Below are 15,695 nucleotides of genomic sequence, written 5' to 3' on the forward strand. Positions count from 1 at the left end.
AGCCGGAAGCGCCTGACGGCAGCTTTCCGGTGGTGGGAAAGTGAACGAAGCTAGAATCAAAGCGGCGCATCTTGAGGAAGGTGGGGTTCCTGTGGAAGAGGGAAGGCAGGCGAGTGGATAGGGTCTGGCTCGGGAGGCCGGCAGAGCAGCAGCTGCAGAAGCAGGCAGCGGCAGAGAGGGCATGGTGTCGGGAGGCGCCGAGAAGGAGGCGCAGTCCGTCCCTCCCAGGGTTAGTGAATGAGGCTCTCCGCCCGGGCTAGCCCGGGGACTGTGCGCTGCGGGTCCCAGCATGAGTGCGGGCCCCGGCTGTGAGCCCTGCACCAAGCGACCCCGCTGGGGCGCCGCTGCAACTTCTCCGCCGGCCGCCTCGGACGCCCGGAGCTTCCCCGGCAGGCAGAGGCGCGTCCTCGATCCCAAGGACGCTCCGGTGCAGTTCAGGGTCCCGCCGTCCTCGTCAGGCTGCGTCCCGGGGCGGGCGGGACCGCACAGAGGCAGCGCCACCTCGCTTGGTACGTGGGGGAAATAAAGCTCTTTGTTCTTCGCCTCGGCCCAAACCTTTTCTTGGTCTCTGAGGAGCCAGGGACTCCAGCACCGCCCCCGCCCCCCGCCTTTTCTGGTCTTGTGTGCACCACTCTGAACTCTGAGGTCCCCTTGCTGAGCCACCAAGGCTACTAGTTGGAGAATGGGGCCGGATTTTTCCCGTGGCGATTGGTGGTGTGAGAAACCCTGATGAGTAGTCACTCACAGGGAGGGAAGTGGTAGGATACTCCACTTGTTTGCTTTCTTCGGGTTTGACTGAGAAATTGCCTTAGTCGTTAAGGAGGTTTAATTGTGTATGTGACGCTTCAGCCTCTAGATGGAAAGAAAGCTGCAAGGAAAATCACAGCTTATCTCAGTTTACATTCTAAGTCCCTGGGTACAGAGCTATTATTCTTAGCTTGCATTATGCTTGTTTCTGGTGTACAGTGTTGAACAAAAGTAACTTGGTCTCTGTCTTCAGACCCTAAAATCTATCAGGATAGATAGACAGTTAGGGAAGTTAACATAATAAAGGGTAATGGGTGTTCCAACTCATGAAGGAACAGAGCGTTATGGTAGAAGTCAGTTGTACCTAATCCAGTTTGTGGGCTCAAAGATAATCTCCCAGCCAGAAGATAAGAACCTTATTCCGAGGACTGAAGAGTGATGAGTTAGCTAGATGAAGAGAAGTTAATGAAGTGATTCCAAAGTGCAGCTGATTCATATTGTCAGCAGGGGAGCGTAGTGAGAGATGAGGTTGCAGAGAGGTAGGCAAAGATCAGATCATACTGGACAATGCTAAGGGTTTTGACCTTTATTTCTAAGGGCAATGTGAAACTATTAAAGGGTTTCAGTAGGGGAGTGACTTGATTGGATATATATTTTAAAATATATGTATATTTATTTAAAAATATATACTTTAAAGGTTCTTGTGGCTGGTGTGTGGAAAATGAAGAATAGATTGAAAGGGAGCAGAAGTGCAGGCCCAAGATAGTTAAGGAGTTAGTCTAGATGGGAGATAATGATGGTTAATAGTTGGTTGCAGGCAGTAGGTAGGAAAGGGGAAAAGTGGATGGATTTAGGAGGGAATGGGTTATGTGGGTTTGTACCGCATAAGAAATATATCTGTGCTGGAAATACAGGTTTGGGAGTTATTGTCACATACACATAATTGATAACGATGGTGGTAGATTAGTATAAAGCATGTAGTGAAAATAAAGGCGACCTAGGACAGACACCACCATGTAAGAGTAGACTGAAGAGAAGCAGGCAGAGAAGTAGGAGGAAAGCCTGCTTTTGTTGTGTCATGCAAGGACGGGAGCATTTCAAAAAGGATGTGTTGGTCAGCAGTATAAGAGAATGGGCACAGGTTAGGAAGTCCTCTGATGAATGGTGTACACTTAGTTCTCTCAGGACTTAGAGGCAATGAGGGGCAGACCTGCACTTAGTATTGAAGGATGAGCAGGATTTGCTGTATAAACCAAGGAAAGAAAAAATTATATAGTCAGAGGGAGCAGCATGTACAAAAGGTGGCTTGACAGGAGGCCAGAATGACAAGACTCAGCTGAGGCTGGGAAGGGGAGCAAGAACTTATTTATGGACAAACTCAAGTGCCATTTCAAGGAGTTTGGACTTGATCTGTGGTTAATGGGGAGCCACTAAAAAGCTTGTAAGAAAAGCGATATCATTTGGTTAATATTTTAGAAAAGATGGCTTAGGCAGTGATCTTTGGACCTTTCTGACTGCAACCCACAGTATAAATTTCATCTAGTACACAAAGTAAGCAATCTCTCTCTGTCTCTCCTGGTAAATAGGTCATATTTATAACAAATGTTTCATGAAATAATACTTTACAATGTATGCCGCATTATCATGTTGTCTGTATTATTTCATTAAAAAATGTTGGTCATTTGTAGTTTGTGAAATGCTGAGTTAGAGAAAGTCAAGACTGTAGACAAGGAGACCAGTTGCAGGAAACAAGTGCAGTTGCCCAGTGAGTGATGTAACTGTTCTTTTAATATTGGTGCTATTTTGAAATGGGGAGGAAGGGATGGGTTTAAGATTTAGGATGTAGATTTCAGAGAACTTGTTGAAGGAGAGTGGAGGGGAAAGGAACTAAGGGTGACCTCCAAGTACTGTATCTGACTTCTGTGACAGCCTAATTTGTGGTCCTATTAACTTTATCTGCATGTAAAGGAGAAGGAGTGAGTTGGGGGTGCTGTCAGTCTTCACTAATTGGATCTCCTAATTTTCTGCAGAAGAGGGAGTGAATTAATACTTGGGCTGTACTTGTGCATGTGTGTAAATGTTTTCTGTATACCTGGCACAGGACACCAATTAACAAAATGTTCAAAATCTAAACTTGTGTCAAAATCTATTGTTTGAGATTTTGGAATTCTTTTAGGAACTTGGTATTTAAAATGTATATATATAGTTATCGTAGGAGAAGTGAGATAGGGAAATGGATATTCAGTATCTTTAAATTTTGTGTTATTTATCTTCCTGGGCACATTTCTTATACTGATTGAAATGTGCAAATCTGCATATAGGTAGAACTCAGCATGCTATTCACACTCTGATGGTGAATGGTTTATCCACTTGTGTTGCTGTAGGAGCTCCCCTTTTCTGCCTGTTATAACTACCTAGAGTTTCTCTCCTCGCTCCAGAGATGATCCGAGTGTAGGTCAGTGGTGGGTGGGTGGGAGACTGGAGCTGCCTTGTCCCCCATCCCCCTTATCATTCTTTCAGCCTCAGTGCTGTCAAAAGCACCTTCGAACCTCTTTCCTCACCTCAAAACTCTCCCACTGTCCATTGCTCTTAGGTCTCACCACACCCTTCCTTCCCATACCTTATCTTGCTGCTGCTGGTGGAAAGAGGCTTTTTGTGAAGGTCTGGGTGTTCCTTTAAATGCAGGTGAATTTTACTGCATTTTGTGCCTTTTGCCGGTATCTCTAGCACCTAATTGAATGATTTGCTCATTGAAATTTGCTGGTTACTGAGTGAGGTTACTTATGAGATTATGTAAATGGTGTGCAGTTACAGTAAAGTTGGAGAACTACTTATCTCAGTGAAAAATGAGATTGGGTAGAAGTGTTGGTAGAGAATACCTTTGTTGAGTTTCTGCTTTGTGAGACTGGCACAATATTTTCTCTCATTGATCCACATAAGCCTTGGAAATAGGTATTGTTAACCCCATTTTGCAGGTGAAGAAATAAAGGCTTAAAGAAATGGAAATACATGCTAGTAAGTGACTGAGCAAAGAGCTCAGCCCAGGATTTTGTTTGACTCCAGATCTCGTATCTATTGATATTTCATCACCTTCTATTGCCTCCCTTTTTGTTTGCTGTGATTACTTCCAGTTAAAAGAAATTCCCCAGAACCCAGGACACATCATTTTATGCTTACTTCAGGACGAAGAGGGGTACAACTGATACGGTCCTGTGATGTGTTGTGAAAGAAACCTTTTGAAGACAGAAGTAGTGGTATTGGAAAGAGAAGTAGGCTGTCCTTTCTCTGGGGCCATCAGAAGGACTGAAGACCATTTTATTAGCAGGAAATGTCAGTTCCTCACCTCTTGCTTCTCCTCCTTCACCCTGTTCTCAGGCTTCAGGAATTATGATAGGAAGCCTGAAGCTAGAGAGAGAACACATTCTCACGTCAGAGCTGCAGGAGGGAGACCTCTCCTTCAACTGCACTGGAACAACTCTTCCTAGTTTTTTAGGAAATGATGCATGCACTCTTTAGGTTCTGTAGACTTGTCATCATAGTGTCATGCTTCATGTGTGTTATAGGAACCTAGCCATTGCATACCACTGAATCTTTACATTTATGGAAAAAGGTATTTTAAATTCTACACTGACCCCCAAAATGAATTTTTTGGCTCATTGCTGATTTGTACTTTGAGGATTTTCTATACTTGCTGTGTTTGATATAAGGAAATGAAATAGAGATGATGGAACTGTAGAAAAAGTCTCAGAACCAAGTGGATCATCCTCTTACTCCCTTGTGACTGAATCTAATTTTTTCTCTGAAGCCTGATTTGCTCTAGAAGTAGTAACTTAATAAAGTCATGAAAGTAGTGGTGTTTAACAAGAAATATCAAATGTATATATAATTTTTTGTGAAAGAAATGATTTTAAAAATGCTAATAAAAGATATTGTGGAAAGTATAAATTATATGGCACTCAAATGCAGTGGTAAATAAATTGTTGATTTTCTTATATTTGGGATGGCATCTCATGTTATGGTGTTTGAGGGGACATAGGTAAATAAGAGGAGTTTATGACCTAAGGTACCTAGATTCTTACATTGCAGTTTAGACAGTAGTTGAGAATGTTCAAGATTTTCTTATACTAAAATGTTATATACATGTAATCCATATGCAGTACATTAAATTTTGAAAGCATGCTTAAATTTCTAATGTTTATATAAATTGTGGCTTGAATTTATTTATGTTACATGTCCGTTACTGAACCATCAATTCTACTTTTGCTACTGTCTGCTGTTCATTTCTGTCTAGTTATCTTTTTGGCATTTCAGATTTAGTGTGTTCAGTATTGACCCAATCATATTTTTCCCCTAAATCCAGTTCTTTTATATTCTACATTTCTATTTAATGTTGTCATCATCTTTCAAGTCTCAAGCATTAAAGCTTAGTGTCACCTTTAACTTCTCCTATCATTGTGAAGTCTGTAATGACTCTCACTTCTCAACTTTTTATTCTCTGTCCTTACAAGGGCTATTTTTAGATCTTGACCAATAGTTCTTCAACCTTGCTGATCATCAAAATCATTTTTTGAAAAAAAAATACAGATTCCAGCTTCCCTCATACCTCCATCATCACATATAGATTTTGATTCAGAAAGTCTAGGTGTGGCCCTTGGATCCATTTGTTGTCAGCCTCCTGATGATTCAGATGGTTTGGGAACCACTGACCTAGACCAATACCTTCCTCACTGGCTTCTACTGACAGGCTGTTCCTTTCTTGCCCCTTCACATCTGCCCTCCAGGCTATGTATCCTGCCTGACTTGGAGCCTCCTAGATTTGAACTCTGGCATTATAACTCTGAGTGTGACTTTTGACACTTTTTTGTACCTCTCTTTGTGGGTTATTCAGGGATCTCTATGATATGGTCCTAGCTGACTTTTCAGCCATATTTTCTGTTGCTTTCTTTATATTTTTCTGCCATTGGTTCCGTTGCTTCTGATTCTCCCTTTATGTGATGACATGTTTATTCTTCAAGACACAATTCAAGCACTACTTATCAGATGATCCCATTTACTTCAGTTCCCTAAAGTAGTCTTTTCCTCAGAAATATCTTAATTTCTTATCAGGATCTTTTTAATTTATTTTATTTTTTAAATTTATTATCATTATTATTTTGGCCGTGCCGCACAGATTGCAGGGTCTCAGTTCCCCGACCAGGGATTAAACCTGGGCCATGGCAGTGAAAATACCAAATCCTAATCACTAGACCACCAGGGAACTCCCTCAGCATCTTTTTGGATACTAATGATAATTAAGAACTAATATTTACTGAATATGTATCAGATAGTGCCCTAAACACTTTGCAATGGTTATTATTTAATTTAAACCTCACAATAACCCCAGGAGAGATACTATTAATTTGCATGTTTACTAATAAGGAATCAGAGACACAGAGAAATGGCTCTTCACAAAATCATACAGGAATCCAGTAGGAGAGCCAGGATTTGGATCTAGGTAATCTGATTTCAGAGCATATACTCTCATCCATTAGGCCATACCAATTCTTTTAGGGTCTGGTCACTTTCTCTTCTATGCCAAATGTATTATCTCCCATTGCCTGAGTGGGGAAGGAGTGATTAATCGTTTAAACCACAGAACCTGTCATAATGCCTTACATGCATATATGCTCCTATAGGTATTTTCTCTTTGAAGGTATGCATGCACATACATTAATTTTTTTTTTTTTACAGTTTTCAAACAGAAGACTATTACCAGTTGGATGGACACGAAAGGACTCAAGACAGCTGAATCCGAAAGGTAAAGAACCATGCCTATATAGAGAAATGAATAACATGATATATGGATGTTTTATTGTGCTTCATGCTGTTTTCTTTTTGCTTTCCCATTTTTCTTTATCTACATTTCATTTAATAAATAATAATTTTTTAGAGTTTCTTATGTGCCAGGGCTGGTCCAATATACTTGAGATACAGAGATGAAAGAGGAATAGTCTCTGTCTTTGAGATACGTATAGTGTAGTGATGCTGACAGACACCAAAACACATGATGATTATATGGTGTGATCAATGCAACAGTAAAGGTTTAAACAAGGTACAGTGGTGGTTAGCATATAAAACAGTCAGCTTTACCTTTACAGAAAAGACTGCACAGGAGGTGAGTGGAGTTTAACACTGCACTGTGGCAGGTGTTTGCCAGGCACACAACTGGGGAAAGGGCATTATAAGCATATGTGCAAAGACATGGACCCATGAAAGAGCATGCTGTATGCTCAGGTAATCACAAGTAGTTTAATTAATGCTGTGACATTGTAGGAATGTGTTCAGGTAAGTGATTTTTTTGCATCATAAATTCTTTCTGTTGTATCATAAGTTCTGTTGTATCATTCTTTCTCTTCTTTTGTAGTTTGCATAGTAAAGAAAACAACAATACAAGAGAAGAATCCATGATGAGTTCTGTACAGAAAGATAACTTTTATCAACATAACATGGAAAAATTAGAAAATGTTTCTCAGCTAGGTTTTGATAAATCACCAGTTGAAAAAAGTACACAATATTTGAACCAGCATCAGACTGCAGCTATCTGTAAGTGGCAAAAGGAAGGGAAACATTCAGAGCGGCTTTTGGAAAGTGAACCTGCAATAGTAACTCTGGTACCAGAGCAGTTCAGTAATGCTAACATTGATCAGTCACCCCAAAATGATGATCACAGCAACACAAATAGTGAGGACAGTAGAGATAATCAACAATTTTTGACAACTATAAAGCTTGCGAATGCAAAACAGACAACAGAAGATGAACAGGGTGTAGAAGCCAGAAGCCACCAGAAGTGCAGCAAGGCTTGCCATCCCACCGAAGACTGTGCAGGGTGTCAGCAGGAAGAGACAGATGTGGTGCCAGAGAGCCCCTTGTCAGATATCGGCTCTGAGGATGTTGGTACTGGACTGAAAAATGCCAACAAATTGAGTAGACAAGAAAGTAGCCTAGGAAATTCTCCTGCATTTGAGAAAGAAAGTGAACCCGAGTCACCAATGGATGTAGATAATTCCAAAAATAGTTGTCAGGACTCAGAAGCAGATGAAGAGACAAGTCCAAGTTTTGATGAACAGGAAGATAGTTCTGCCCAAACAGCAAATAAACCTTCAAGGTTCCAAGTAAGAGAAGCTGACACTGAATTGAGGAAACGGTCCTCTGCTAAGGGAGGTGAGATTCGATTACATTTCCAATTTGAAGGAGAGAGTCGCGCTGGAATGAATGATTTAAATGTCAAACTACCTGGAAGTACTTCTAGCCTGAATGTAGAGTGCAGAAATTCTAAGCAACATGGGAAAAAGGATTCTAAAATCACAGATCATTTCATGAGAATGCCGAAAGCAGAGGACAAAAGGTAATTTTTGCCATCAAGAGTATCTTCAATAGTGTAACATGTTTTATAATTTTGTAAGGGGGGGGTTTAACAAAGTTATGGTTTACACTGAAGCAAAGAAATAGTTGTCTTTCTTGTTAACTGTTTATGCTAAATTTAAACCTAGGTTCAAAATGTTAAATTCTAAAAATCCCAGAAACAGAAAACAAGAAGTAAATAATCAGACTTTAGTTTCATGAACTTCCTTCTGAGATTTATGGGAATTACTAGAACATAAATATGATAGTGACTGCTGTTTTCTTAGGCCATTGTACATGCACCTTCTCTAATGCTGTAACAGGCAGGCAGGTGTTATTGTACTCACTTCACAAATGAGAAACTTGAGATTTGGGTTAGAGAATTCACTGAAATTATGTAACTTGTGGGTAGTAAAGCTGGGATTTAAATCCCGGTCTGATTACAAAAAAAATGTAAATGTAAAAATTTTATTTATGCAATCATCTCATATGATATCTTAAAGCCTACTCCGTAATTTTTGCAATCTTTATGGCAAGCGTGCCATAGTAAGTTCACTTCATTGAAAATTACTGTCTAGAGTCCTGAGAAGTAGCTGATACTGTGAATCATGACTCATTTGGCAGTGTACATAGTTTTACATGGTCCCTTTTTTCAGAAGGTGGTTTACCTGTGTTTGGAAATTCCTTCCACAGACTATTAAAAATAAGCTCTTGGGTTTTACTGTAAACCTGATAAGGTTTTTTTGTTGTTTTGTTTTGGTTTTTTTCTAAATACCAAGGAGAAAGAGCAAGTTTGGCACATTTTAAACAATAACATTCTGGGTAAGTTTTTTCACTTGTGTATCTAAGTAAATTTAAACAGTAAGTAGTTTGTGACTGAATACATTTGTTTTGATCTTAGAAAAGAACAATGTGAAATCAAACATCAAAGAACAGAAAGGAAGATCCCTAAATACATTCCACCTCACCTTTCTCCAGATAAGAAATGGCTTGGAACTCCTATTGAGGAGATGAGAAGAATGCCAAGGTGTGGGATTCGGCTGCCTCCGTTGAGACCATCTGCCAATCACACAGTGACTATTCGGGTAGGTGTTACCTCTTACCTAAAAGAGAGAAGATGCTAAGTCTTAATTTATTCTGATACTTATACATGTGAAAAACAGACGAAAGCATAGAAAGTGCTTCTCTTTTCTGCATATATAAAGTACTGAGAAATCTACAGGATGGAGAAATATAACGATAGCTTACTTAACATGGTACTTAACAAATCCATAAGATGAATCATTGTTAGCTGGTGCGAAAATTGAATTTTTCTGTATTTTTAAGAAAATTTATTAGATTAAAAAAAAAATTCAGTTGACAATATTTATTGAGTACCCGCTACATGTTAGGTACTAAAATTCAAAGTTGTATGTGGTTCAATATCCTCAAATCATCCTTCAGTTTTACCCTCTTTTCTGAGCTTTAGATTCTTCTAGACATCTCCATCACTGTCCCACAGGTGTCTCAAACTCAACATTTTTAAAACAAACCTTATTTTAAAAAATTGTGGTTATACATATACCATCTTAACCATTTTTAAGTGTACATTTCATTGGCATTCAGTCCATTCACAATGTTGTGCAACCATTACCGCTATTCATTTCCAGAAATTTTTCATCTTCCCACACAGAAACTCTGCCTACTAAACAATAACTTCCCATACCTAACTAACCCCTGGTAACCTCTTTCACACTGTCCATGGGTTCTTTTTTTTTAAAAACAACAACAACAACAACTTTATTGAGGTATATAAAATTAACCCATTTTAAGTACTCAATTCAGTGATATTTAGTTAATTTAAAATTTTATTTATTTATTTATTTTTGGCTGCGTTGGGTCTTTGTTGCTTCGCATGGGCTTTCTCTAGTTGCAGTGAGCGGGAACTACTCTTTGTTGTGGTGCTCAGGCTTCTCATTGCGGTGGCTTCTCTTCTTGCGGAGCACGGGCTCTAGGTGCGCAGGCTCTAGTAATTGTGGCACAGGAGCTCAGTAGTTGTGGCTCGTGGGCTCTAGAGCTCAGGCTCAGTAGTTTTGGTGCATGGGTTTAGTTGCTCCGTGGCATGTGGGATCTTCCCAGACCAGGGCTCGAACCCCTGTCCCTTCTGCATTGGCAGGCGGATTCTTAACCACTGTGCCACCAGGGAAGCCCATATTTAGTTAATTTACTGACTTAGGCAACCATCACCATAATCCAATTTTAGAAGATTTCTACCACTCATAGAATAGTTTTAAATATTCATCTCTTGGGAATTCTCTGGTGGTCCAGTGGTTAGGATGGTTAGGACTCAGCGCTTTCACCGCTGTGGGCCTGGGTTTGATCCCTGGTCAGGGAACTAAGATCCTACAAGGTGTGTGGCGTGGCCAAAACAAAAAACAAAAGTACCCCATAGAGGATTAAATATTCATCCCATTTATTAGTCAGATGCTGTATTAGATTTCACAGGGGCTACTTAAAAAAAATCCCTTTTCTTGTACAACTTAGTCTACATGTGATTAAATATTTTGAAGTATAGAATTTATTAACATAGGTAGCAGCAACATTGAGCAGGGTGGTGGGGCTTGACTGAGCTCCTAAAGATGAGCAGAAATTTCTGAGGTGGAGTTCATTTAGTAAGGCAAGGGAATTCCAGACAGATACATAATCTGTATAGGCAAAGGCTGTGTAGTTAAAAACTATTTGTTTTAGAAATGAAAAACAATTGATTTGCTAGAACTGAGAATTTGGATGGGAACTGGTGGAAGAGAAGACTTGAAGAGTGGATTGGGTCCATATTGTAGAGGGCTTCAGGTGCCAGGAACTGGACTTGAGTCTATAGGAATTGGAACTCATTAAAATGCCTGTGTAGACAATAGTTGTACTGTATGTATAGCAAGATTGATCAGACAGGTATAGGTAAGGAAAACTGAAGTGAAGATACATTGGAAACAGGGGAAGGTAATATAAGAGCTCAGATAAGAGATGAAAAGTAAAGAAACAATAATTAATCAAATTGTGCTGCATGGAAGTGGTTCAGGGGTTCTTTTGAAATTGACTCTCATTTCTTTTCTAAATTATATTTTTAGCTATGAAAAACCTGTAGTAAAAGAACTAACAACTGCACTCAAATTTTAAAATGCTTAATACCATATTTTAACCAGCAGATTTTACCAAGAGAACTCATTTTTATGCAGATCATAGAATCAAGGTTCTCTTGCCACTGCTGTTTGAAGAATTTCCTTAAGCATCAAAATATCAGTTAAAAAAGGTTACCATTTGCAACTATTTTGGTGTGTGAATAGGATTTGCTTAATACTGGATAAGAGATATAAATAGTAGGTTGATGTAAGCTTTAGCTGTCATCTCCTAACTCCTGATTTCAGATTTCCTTAAAGTAACCTCATTGCTATTGATGTTAGAATATGTAAAGTTACTGTAAAATTTATATTTATTTAAATAGCTTATGTTTAAATATAATGATTTTGTATCAGATTTCTTAGGGAAAATAAGAGTTTTGCTATTTTTAAAAGTTTGGAAATAACTGAGATGGGGTAATAACCGTGGGAATAAAAAAGAATAAACGGTTGCATTGTTTTGAGGTAATATTGATAGGACATGGTGAATTCTTAAGTATGGGTGATAAGGGAAAAGGAGCCATTGATAATGTGTGTAAAATTAAGAAAAGACTTGGATGACTGACAAGATGTTAATGGTGAAGATTTGGAGAAAAGGTTGATCGGGGGAAGTAAGTCATATTTTGACTTTTCCTGCTTCCTCTCTCCCACTACCCACAAAGGAAACCTGAAGCATCTTATACCATCATTACCTAATCTCTGTAACTACTGTTTATTTATTGTTAGATATCCAATGAATTTATAAAAGTTTTATTTTATTACAAAAGTAATACAGGCTCAATGGGAAAAAAAAAAAGCAACTGTTGTGTGAAAGTGTATACCTCAGAAAACCCAAGTGTCTCTCAGTCCTATTCCCAGAGTTTAACAATTTGGTGTATTTTCTTCTAGATTCTTTTTTCTGAATATGGTAATGTGATATATGTATAATTAATAGTTAGTTATTAAATAGACAATCCTTAGTTACATTTCTAAGATGCCAGATATTAATAGTTACAGAATTTGAAGTAATAAAGTAAAGCTGATATTTAGCGTTAGAAATGTAAGGCAGTCTGAAATTGCATGGACATAATAGTCAGTGCTTGATTATCTGTAAACGCACGCATGCACACACACATTCACACACCAACATGTACACACATAAGGCAAACACATGTAGGTGCATGCACTACACACACGCACACACACATTTAGACAGACAGACATCCAAAGCATATCCTTATATATATGTTCCCCTATGTGTGAACCTCTACTGGTACCTGTTTTTGTCACCTCAGATTACATGGAACATCTTTACAGAATCACTTTTGGGATCCTCATATGGAGGTGAAAATACTTTTGGCATGATTGATGACTCAGCCACTTTTGACCATTCTTTATTCTTTCCTCCTTGGAATATTCTCATCCTTTGGATTCCTTGACACCATATAATCGTGATTTTCTTCCTACCTCCTTAAGCCACTTCTTATGTTCCTTTTAGCTATTTTTCTATATGTGGCCCTTAAACGTCGTTGGAGTTCCCCAAAGCTTTTTCATAGGTCGTCTTCTCCTTCTCTCTTGGGGTAGTCTTATACACACTCATGGTTTTAATGGTTATCTATATAAATGGCCTATAAATTTATTTATCTTGGGTTTCAGACTTTTAATGAAGCTGCCTATTTGACAGCAGCTTTCCCTTTTCAAGTCTGTTCCCTTTTCTTGTTTCTTCTGCCTTTTCCTACTTCTTTTTATCCTTTGGAGTTGAGCTCAATTGCTACTTCCTCGAAGCCGTCCCTAAGCTTACCAGATAAGTTAAAATTATCTAGAAAGGTTCTTATGACACTATGAACCTCTCATTTATACCATCTTACAGTTGAAATTTTATATTTATTTATGTGATTATTTGATGATCTACAGTGAAATTCTGATTTATGCTATAGCATGGATGAACCTTGAAAACATTATGCTAAGTGGGAGGCCCGGCACAAAAGGTCACATTTTGTATGATTCCATTTATATGAAATGTCCAGATTAGGCAAAATGTAAAGCTATTTTGTTGTATCTTTTTCCTCAAACATTTACTTAATGCTTATTATAAGTAGCATGTGTGTATATATATATGCATACATATACACACATACATACATATACATATGTGTGTATATTTACATATACAGTTGACCCTTGAACAACTCGAGGGTTAGGGGTGCCGACCCTCTGGGCAGTCCAAAATCCAAGTATAACTTTACAGTTGGCCCTCTACTGAGGTTCCACAACCACAGATTCAATCAACTGCTGATTGTGTGGTACTGTAGTACGTATTCATTGAAAAAGATCGTTGTATAAGTGGACCCATGCAGTTCAAACCCGTGTTGTTCAAGGGTCAACTGTATGTATGTAAACACTTATACGTATTAGAAACACACATGTCAGGCTCTGTTGTAAATATTCAAAATACAAAGTTAATATAATTACTATTCTCAAGAAGTTTAGAGTCTAGTGGGGGAAGGGGAAAAGTGTGCTCTAGTATGATAATGATCTAATAAAACAAGAGAGAATACACTTACTGCCTATTAGAAAGTTTTTAAAGACTTCTTCGAGGAAATGAAGATTGAGCTGAGTCTTGAAGGTCAGAATAGATGTTTACCCAGATAGTGTTTGCAGTAAGAGAGGATGTTAAAAACTGGAATCATTTAGAATCAAAGTATAGGCAGAGGGGAGCCATTATAGGATTAGAAGCTTGGGGATACTTTAGAAACATACTGTTATTCCCAAGTGGGGATAAGGGTTTTATGGGGGATCAGTGTGTCTGGGAGTAGTTGGAGTTAGGGAGAGGGATAGAAAGCTGTTACCAGAAATTCAGGCAATGAATATTGAGGATGGGGGTGGCGGTGGGGGCTGGATGGGATGAAGATAGAATGCCCAGGACATGGTGACTTGGAAACTGATTAACTGGAGGTAAGGAGTGGGAACAACTGAAAAAGACATGAGATTTCTTGCCTAGGAGCTGGTCTGTATTTTATAACATTTGCTTTCGCTGCTTTCTTTGGATTATTTTGTACAAGAGATATGCCTAGTTTTTATGCACTTACAGTTTTCTTGTATTTCAGGTAGATCTTCTGCGAGCAGGAGAAGTTCCTAAACCTTTCCCAACACATTTTAAAGATTTGTGGGACAACAAGCATGTTAAGATGCCTTGTTCAGAACAAAACTTGTACCCGGTGGAAGACGAGGTAAGAACAAAACTGAACAGAACTGATGTTCTTTTAGTCTCTGAAAGGTATTTTAATACTTGCTCTTTGACTTCTGATTCTACCATGTAAAAGAACTTGGAATAGTTTCCTCATGTTTTTCTTTTCCTTAAAGAATGGTGAGCGAACAGCTGGGAGCCGGTGGGAGCTCATTCAGACTGCACTTCTCAACAAATTCAGTCGACCCCAAAACCTGAAGGTGTGTTCTTTTGCTATTCTTGTCTCTTACATGTAGTTCTTAGAGGTGGGCCCTGGTGTCCTCCCTCAGAGAAATTTTTTGATCTTTAGTAGACTCAGGTAACAGCATTATTTATATGGTAAGTGCTTGCTTCCTGAGGAACTCTCTTTAGAGACATTCTTGGTTTACACTCCATCACTAGGAAATGAGTAGAAGAATTGAGAGCTGTAAATGACTTGCCTGGAGCCACAAAAAATAATTTGGAGAACCAGGAATAAGACTTCTGTTTCTTGATTCCCCATCCAGTTTCCTTTGGTCCTGGCTTCTCTTTTGTTTTTTGTTTCGGAATTATCATACTTCTGAAATGTCTTTGAAAGTAAATCAGGGAGGGCTTCCCTGGTGGCGCAGTGGTTGGGAGTCCGCCTGCCGATGCAGGGGACGCAGGTTCGTGCCCCGGTCCGGGAGGATCCCACGTGCTGCGGAGCGGCTGGGCCGGTGAGCCATGGCCGCTGGGCCTGTGTGTCCGGAGCCTGTGCTCCGCAGCGGGAGAGGCCACGGCAGTGAGAGGCCCGCGTACCGCAAAAAAAAAAAAAAAAAAAAAAAAAGTAAATCAGGGAAGAATTATGACTTCAGCATTGTTTGCCCGAAGGGAAGCTGGGTTTCCTAATGATTAAAGTATACATTAAGCATTCTACTTTTTATTGCTCTTAATATAGCTTCTAGCAGTTTCATAATTTATTAATCTTATATTTTGGCAATAATTCAATTTTTGATTTAAAAAATATTTCATTCAAGACTGTAAGGGCGGGGCTTCCCTGGTGGCGCAGTGGTTGAGAGTCCACCTGCCGATGCAAGGGACACGGGTTCGTGCCCTGGTCCAGGAAGATCCCACATGCCGCGGAGCGGCTGGGCCAGTGAGCTATGACCGCTGAGCCTGCGCGTCCGGAGCCTGTGCTCTGCAACGGGAGAGGCCACAACAGTGAGAGGCCCGCGTACCACAAAAAAAAAAAA

At 39.4% G+C, this 15,695-nt stretch overlaps 1 protein-coding gene across 4 annotated transcripts in view; it reads left to right on the forward strand.

Moving 5' to 3' along the window:
• Nucleotides 1-28: 28 nt before the first annotated feature.
• PARG (poly(ADP-ribose) glycohydrolase) overlaps nucleotides 29-15,695 on the forward strand; it is a 111,596-nt gene continuing 95,929 nt past the window's right edge. For 2 of the 4 annotated variants that reach the window (XM_081223861.1, XM_081223862.1), the window contains exons 1-6: nucleotides 191-509; nucleotides 6,478-6,544; nucleotides 7,151-8,131; nucleotides 9,029-9,212; nucleotides 14,366-14,488; nucleotides 14,622-14,705. In XM_081223861.1, coding sequence (XP_081079987.1) covers nucleotides 290-509; nucleotides 6,478-6,544; nucleotides 7,151-8,131; nucleotides 9,029-9,212; nucleotides 14,366-14,488; nucleotides 14,622-14,705 — 1,659 coding nt within the window. In that variant the 5' untranslated portion in view covers nucleotides 191-289. Of the gene's footprint in view, nucleotides 81-146; nucleotides 510-6,477; nucleotides 6,545-7,150; nucleotides 8,132-9,028; nucleotides 9,213-14,365; nucleotides 14,489-14,621; nucleotides 14,706-15,695 lie in introns of those variants that run through there. The other 2 variants (XM_081223863.1, XM_081223864.1) reach the window with 2 other exon arrangements.

This window comes from Mesoplodon bidens (assembly GCF_964165515.1).
Source record: "Mesoplodon bidens genome assembly, chromosome: 1".
In the NCBI taxonomy this organism is placed as follows: domain Eukaryota; kingdom Metazoa; phylum Chordata; class Mammalia; order Artiodactyla; family Ziphiidae; genus Mesoplodon; species Mesoplodon bidens.